We start from the raw sequence: 8,192 nt of genomic DNA on the forward strand, positions 1-8,192 counted from the left end.
AGAGAGAGAGAGAGAGAGAGAGAGAGAGTCAGAATACTTCTGGTATCAAATAACATTCCCACGCAGTAAAGCATGAAAAGCATTAGGACTTCTCTAGAGACATCAGCACCTTTCTTATCCACCATAATTCTCACAGACGGTATCATATTGTGGCAGCAGCTCAAAATGCTCTATTGTTATTTTAATCCAGTTCTGCCCATTTCATCCTGTGGTTGGCACTTTTTTCCACTTCCACTCCCTCCTCTCCCATTGTGTCGAGCACTTTTCAGGGATGAAGCTTGAACAGCCTTTTTATTTCTGAGGGAAGATAATGGGTGGGGAGGATTCTAGAAGTTTAGGGCCTGGTGTCTGAAAACACAAGTTATAAAATAGGTGGATCCAAATGCATTATATAGTTATTAAAATACCATCACACTCCTAATTAGTTAAAGCTTCTATAATTGATATTTTTATGATCATGTCCTAAAGCTATTTTGTATTAATGAATGTTTCTGTGGAGAAGGACCTGCTCCTTATGTAGATATGCAGGGCTCATTCTAAACAAAAACACAAAACAAAAACGATTTTTAGTTTCACTTGCAATAATGAAACATTATATTTCATGTATGCCCGTTAAACCCCCTAAATCCTACAAACTGCTCTTTTATATGTCATATGAGCAGAGTCTGCAAGAATAAATACCAAACACAACAGTGTCAATCCTGGGAAAAATAAAGCTCAGAACAATTTCTGAATTATTTCATTATATACTATTGTCTTATGGTGATTTAGGGCGTCACGACCAACATTTAAATGCTACATGTTTTCTGATGCACAATTAATCATTATCAAATCACAATCTTGATTCACCTTATGCACGATTTAATTTTTAAATAACTTAGATTTTTTTTTTTATCTCTTTGATTCTTACATAATTTTACGAGCCAAATGCATCACACACACTACTACTTCATTCTGTGAGTTTTAAACATAGACTGTATAAAATAGGTTTTAAAGTGATCCCAAGTGCCGCACTGCTCTCCCTTCTCTTCACTGAAGCCTCTATGTTTACAGGCTTGTGGTGATGCGCAATGTGCTATAGGTGCCACAAGAAATGTGTTTTGTACTGCCAATTTGTTTTGTTTTAACATGGTTCATGTGTGCAATAAACATTACACTTCATGAGAAAACAAATCGGGGCGGTAAATCATGATATCAGTTCTAAGCTAAAAAAAAATCATGATTCATATTTTTTCCCAATTCGTGCTGGCCCACTCACAAGCATGCACCAGATACTCAAGCAAACGAGTATTTGCCCCTGCTGGGGGGGGGGGGGGTTCATCCTCCGTCCACTAAAAGATGGAGATGTGATACCTCTGAGTCTCTTATTTGCATCTGTTGAATATGCAATGCCTTTGTTGGAGCTCAAGAGGCTGTGTGCACAGCTACAGACTAAGCGACAGGGCAAATACAAACCACGCATGTAACACACACACACACACACACACACACACACACACACACACACACACACACACACACACACACACACACACACACACACACACACACACAACACACACACACACACACACACACACACACACACACACACACACACACACACACACACACACGGCTCCGTGGTGGCAAACTCTATTGCCAAAATACACAGGAACAAAATCTCTTATTCCCACTATGTTGTGTATCTAATTTGTTGATTATGGTAGCTAAATCCTCCTAGATCCTGCTCCAACTAAGTGAGATGCATTGAGACTGGCCAGGTGTTAACTAACACTGATGTCATTTCCCACCAATCAACAACTTAAAACAGGAGAAACTGGCACTGCACAGGTATTCCGCTTTAAATTAGCTCATATAAACAATATCGCTATAACACATTTAAACTCTTATTTTGTTTTAGGAAATCAGAATTCAACACTTAAGATTTAGAGTGCCATAGTTATTGATAAGCAACATATAAAACATTTATTAGGACATGAGTTGCATGAATTCCAGAGGTCAAAACATTAATGGGGGGGGGAGCAGAGTATGATTTTTGTAGATAGATAATATTGTGTTTTGACCTTTCCTTCTGGACAATGCCAGTGTGCTGCAGTATATAACCTGTCTTGAACTTATATAATTCATTTCACCTTATCACATCTTGTAAATAAAAATGCATTGTTTGGAATTATCTTCATGCGTTGGTTGTGTGTTTCAGAAGGTCAGCTGCATGAGGTTGTGTAGCTTTGAAAAATTCAGGCTCTGAGGTGTAGGAGTTAAGCTCTCCTCAGTAGATATCCTGTATTAGGGAGATAAATACCACAGTTGGCTCTCCATAGAGTTCCAGAGATTTATGGATAGCTTCTCTGCAGCAGGCCTCTGGGAGGCAAATATTGACTATGAAATCTTTCAAATGTTTTGGTACTGGGCAACACACACACACACACACACTCCAACCATGAGCTGCGTCATCTGCTACTATTGTTGTCATGAAAGAAACATTGTTGCATTGCTTAGTTTTGGAACATAACTCCTAGAAGAAAACAAAACAAAACATAAAAAGGTTGGGGTGGCTGGAGTGTGTTTGTGTCTGGTTTGAGGGGGTCTAAGATGCAACAGCCAGTGTTGCATCATCCCATTAATTATTCCCACTGCACAATGTCCTCCACTACAGTGTACATGACCCACATGCTCAGAAGGATAAGCAGGGCTGTAAAGAGCATGAGAATACGGTGAAAAAGAAGGAAAAAAGGATCAGGAAAACATGACAATGCTCCAATCAACTCAGTCCCTCTCTGTCAAAGATTTCATTTTGGCCTATGCCTCAATCCACATTAATTGCCCAAGTTGCTGGGAACTAAATAAAAAAGGTGGGGGGTGGGCTTTGTTCTGTTCATTTATGAAGTATTTCGGTAGAAAGTGGCCCGCTGAGAGGCGCTTGCCTGGAGAAGGCCAGTTAGTTGTAAGGGCCATGACGGATAAATCTGATCCTTTGTAGAGGCAGTATTGATCCAGCAAAAGCTCACTACATGAATCAAGTATGAGCGCTGTTAGTGCTGTTAGTTCCTTCACTCTGTGGAATGGATGTGCTTTAGTGCAATAGAAACACACACTTTCTTATGTAGCCAAAACTGGACAAGTTGGTCATTAAGTCCAATCAGGCTCAGGACTGCTGGCCCTTTGGTGGGAATCTGAATGTTGGGATTTTAGTTTAGGAAGAAAGCAGTGTCATTGCTAACCCAAATAGCTATTAGAATTTATATTTGATTTTAAAAGTAAACGCATACATTCACTTTCCAACGTTGTTTATTGTAAGAGCAGTTCCTTAAGTTGACATCCAGTTAAACATGCATGAAAACCTGCCTTAACATCTGCAAAACAAATTGTTTTGTATGATTCATATTTGAGACGTGTAATGTCCCATGATGATCTATATCCTGTTTCCCAGTGGGTTTCAAGTCCAAAGAAAAGTTATATACTTGTAATTTTTGTTAATTAATATTTATAAAAAACAAGTTTTCTAAAAGCTATTTGAGCTGAACTCCAGACCTCTCATTTTAAGCATCCACTGTGCAGTTAGGTGTCATGGTGGGAAAATGAACCGGCCGTTATGGTCTAATTCTGCCATAATGTTTCTTCTCTGCTAATTGCTATGCCAGTCAATGACGAGACATTTATGGTTCATCCCAGTCCTTAGCAACAGAACAGCAGGTTTCTCTCTTCTTCTCCATGTCTGTTTTGTCTCTTACACTACTTCACAGGGACAACCTGTTCTGGTGCTCCTAGATTTAACAGACTGCTGAGCACAGGGTGTATACATCACGCACACACAGACACACACACACACACAGACTCACACACACACACACACACACACACACACACACACACACACACACACACACACACACACACACACACACACACACACACACACACATCTCCAGAGGATAAGATCTCAGAGAGGCAACACAGCCTATTTCACTGCAAATTAGGTTAATCACGCTCCAGAGAGGCCCAGTTAATAATCCTCATAGAGGCTATTAAGATGGCACCTAAATCACAGGAATATTTAAGTATGTGATGGACCCTTCCACAGTAATGGCAAGCTTAGACCTGGAGTTATTGGTAGAGCTAGTGAGGATGACGACTGGTCATACACCCTATGCTGCTTTAGACTGATGATGTTTTGCAGGAACCATTGTTTCTCACTAGAGAAAACTCCTTGGTGTACAGGAAAATATATTAGGAACCCTATTTCATTAAGTCAGCAATATTTAAAAACAAAAACAAATCAGAATTAGACTATTACTCAGATACTAAAGATTTTCTTTTTAAGCTGGGTTAAGACACAGATGACTAAATAGAGGATCACCAGGAATATCATTACACATCATTTCTGAGCTGTTGTAGCTCAATATCCATTAAAGCCTCCGTCTTTCTTTTTCCTACTACATATTCCATATTAAGAGATTTTTCAAACTAACACTCTAATCAGTTGACATATCGCAGTTACCCTATCCCCGTTAATTGCAATAATTTATCCAGTAAATAATTAAAAACCTATACTTGCAGGAACTGTCACGTGTACTTAACAATCCTGTTATACGCAAGTGAATACTGAAAATGAAGCCCTCCTGAAAGGCAACTGGTGTCTCCGGCAGTACTATTTAGCAGCTGCACAGTGCCCAGGCCTTATAGCATCTCCAGTGCCTCAGCGGTATGAGAGCTCACCGTGGGGAACCTAAAACTGTGTGACGTTCATGAAAGATGGAGCCCGGAAATGCCAAGCCTGGGAGAGATGAATCCCTGCTGGTTAACCCTCAAGTGAGACACTCTCTCCAGTGGGAGCTTGTTTTAATTCTGTACCATAACAGCAACTAAAATGTTCTTCTTTGAGATGAATGTATGAAGCCTGAGTAACACATTACTATGACTGAAAAGTGTGTCGCATTTACCATTTACCAATGCAGCATGTGCTTTTATTCAAGCTAACAAGACGTGTTGGTGTACTGTACCCTTCTAATGGCAATTTACAGTTATATGCTGGTTATTGCTATAGGGATAGTTTATTTAAGTACACTATTCAAGCTAATGAACAAACCTCTTGCCATTGCCAAGTTTTAGTGTTGCATGTTTCAATTAGGATAAAGCATCTTTCCAATGTTACAAGATGTTCACTTAGTTTTTGATGCTCCAAAAGTACTTTTTAATTACAATTAGCTTGGAGTGATTAGTTTAAATCAAAAGTTAATCATTTTGTGAAATGACAGCACCATTTGCATACCATTACACTGAAAGTCTATTGCTGATACTGAATTATCACCTAGCACAAGTCCACAAAGCATCTTAATGAGAAGGTTTGCCCAGATTGCATGAAGAGTAACTACAGTGTTCAAAATCCTTGGTATTAATCTCCTGGGGAATATATCCATCCATCTATCAATCCATCCATCCATCCATCCATCCATACTTCTCTTTAGGTTTGCTAAAGTCAGTGCTGTTGCATTTACGCCCACATATCAAGCTTCTGTAGGTGGTCTGTTCTTTGGCTGTTCCAACAGGTACAGAAGCCTTCTCTGCACATACTCACTGCACATTTCTTCTTGTGGTTATCCGGAGCAAAAAAATAACGGATAACGTCAAGTACACCCTGTACAGGGAAACAAAGGGTTTTCTTTCCCACAAACTAAATTTCAAACCAAACATTGCCATCACTGTCTGATACTAAATGACACCTTTTAGCCTGTAATGACAAACACTCCCATCCCACATCCCATTTTCGCATTCCACATCATGTCAGCAAGCGACAGGGACATGTCTGAGAATGGAAATTGGTTTCGCTGTGCCTCTGAACGATCCATCTAGAGATATAGGACATAAATGCATTTCATTTTATCATCTTATACAACTGCTCTGTCTACGGCGTGTATTGCCATTACCCTGCGAGGTCAGCCCTAAGCAGTACAGTGTGAGTCATGCATAATAAATGAACGGCTGCATTGGGCAGGAATTAGAGCCACCGGTGGGATGAGATCCAGCAGGTGGCAAGAAAATCCCACGGCTGGCAAGTTTAGTCTCATTTCTCAGCGTGTCATTACCTCTAAACCTATTTTACGGCAAATGAGCTCAATTTTAGCTTTTGTTTGCGGACTCCCTAACTGAGTCAAAGTCAGGAGTGGACTGGTCTCCACAATGCTTCAGTTTAGGGATATAAAAATCTATCATAAAAACAAAGAGACTATCTTTTTATTATTGTGTTCTATGATGATACAATCTTACATTGTAATGAAAGAACAGAAGGAGACAGGAAGCAAAGTGCGAGTGGACGTTGTTGGGGTGAATGAGGTACAGTTTACTTCTCCATCCAGACAGTCTACATGTCATCATTTTCTTTACCTTGGCTAAGCACTACTCAGTACATACATCCACTACTTCCATATTTATTAGGCTTTGAAGGCCAACTAATTACATTATTAGTTGTTTCTATGAGAGCGCGTGCATGTGTTAGTTCTCACAAGCGAGGGGGAGCTGACAACCCCAACCTTGAGGGCAGTGTATGCGCGTGCGTCCATACACGTGTGTTTTGAGCGCGCGCGCTTGTGCGTGTGTGTGTGTTTGTGTGCGTGCGTGCGTGCGTGCGTGTGTGTGTGTGTGTGTGTGTGTGTGTGTGTGTTGCTTGAGCCGCCGTACTGTTGGCGACCCCCAGCGTACAGATCGGGAATGTTCGATCCTGTTCTTCCTTTAAACATCACAAAACATATCGATAGAGCCATAAAGCATCCTCCGCCTTAACATGCGTAAGTGTCAACACTACAGCGGAAAATAGTCGGTATTTTTGAAGAACTTTGGTACAAGATAATCTACATGTGCATGCTTTTTACAGACATATTGATACATATGCTATAATCCACTCATCAATTCCAGCAGACTGTCATAACTTGCAGTGGCGTAGATTAAAAAAAACTAAGACGTGTTGTCGAACAGCGGCGTCAAATGTGAAACATAATGCATCGACATTTTTCGTTTCCCTCCAAGCAATTACAAAGTAATTAAGCTACTATAATATAAAATACAAATATCTTACCTGCGCGCAACACTCCGTTTTATCCACATTTTTATCGACTGCCGAATCCGACTCAGTCCTCCAGGTATCCTCCCATTTAGATGGGTTTCCTCCAAAGTCGACAATAGCTGATAAAAACACTCAAGTGACGGACCTTACTCCCGCTGTCAGTAACGCAACCATTATTTAAGCCATATCCTTCAGCGTTGCGTACATCAAATTCCTCTAACAACACTGCCAAATCCCACTCAAATTACCAGAACAATAGTCAGGTCTCTTTGAAGTTGCTTGTCAATTGTTCTTTGGGCGATAATCTTCCTCGTTATATCAGTTAAACGGAGAGGGGGGGGTCACGCGAGCAGGAGGACAGGTGAGCGGGAAACCGACAGAGGTACCCTCAAACTTTGCCTTCACGAAAAATCTTTCACATCCCCACCGGCTGTAAAGACAAAGATTTAAGGTGCGGATAGCAATAGCAAGGCATGTAGTTGTCTTGGCATCCTCGTCGCTGAAATGACAGTGCACCTTCTCCTACATTGTTGAAAGGCAGATGAACGTCCAAAAAAACAATTTGGGGTGGAAGATGAGGATGTTCGGTTCTCTGAAGCACGGAGGAGACAAGTCACCGCTGGCAGGGGGTCCTCATAATCTAGTCACATCTCTGGGGGTGTTGAGCGCTGCGGAGGGGTTAGACAAAGTAGAAAGAAAGAAGAAAAAAAAAAATAGGTGCAACTGAAAAAGGAAGAGGAGGTTACGACGAAGGAGACCGGGAGGTTGCGAGTTGTTTCAGAGGAGTTGGAGAGAGGGGGGATGAGAGTTTGTCATTTGAGGCGAGAGGAGGCTGCTCCGTCTCCTGCTGCTGCTTCTCTTCTCTCAGACTGACGACTGATCTGCCTGCTGGAGCACCACGCTGCTGTGACGTCATTTTAAAGCCAAATATGTCATGGACTGGAGTGTCACACGTCCTATGGGTGGAGTGTCACGTCAATCTTAAACTCATGAGTGTTAGATTGGGGCAGCACTGTCCAGTACAGTAGTACAGATGTAGGCTACGCTAAGCACGGATGGCCATGAGTGAAGAGTGAAAAACGGATAGAAATCGCTGGAAATACCTTAAGGAAAGATACAGCATTATGTCAAA

At 41.1% G+C, this 8,192-nt stretch overlaps 1 protein-coding gene across 1 annotated transcript in view; it reads right to left on the minus strand.

Moving 5' to 3' along the window:
• Positions 1–7,948, minus strand: part of ajap1 (adherens junctions associated protein 1) — a 52,311-nt gene extending 44,363 nt beyond the window's left edge. Inside the window, exon 1 of the mRNA XM_032521198.1 lies at positions 7,073–7,948. Coding sequence (XP_032377089.1) covers positions 7,073–7,101 — 29 coding nt within the window. The 5' untranslated portion in view covers positions 7,102–7,948. The remainder of the gene's footprint in view (positions 1–7,072) is intronic.
• Positions 7,949–8,192: the final 244 nt, after the last annotated feature.

The sequence above is a fragment of the Etheostoma spectabile genome, chromosome 7, assembly GCF_008692095.1.
Source record: "Etheostoma spectabile isolate EspeVRDwgs_2016 chromosome 7, UIUC_Espe_1.0, whole genome shotgun sequence".
Classification (NCBI taxonomy): Eukaryota; Metazoa; Chordata; class Actinopteri; order Perciformes; family Percidae; genus Etheostoma; species Etheostoma spectabile.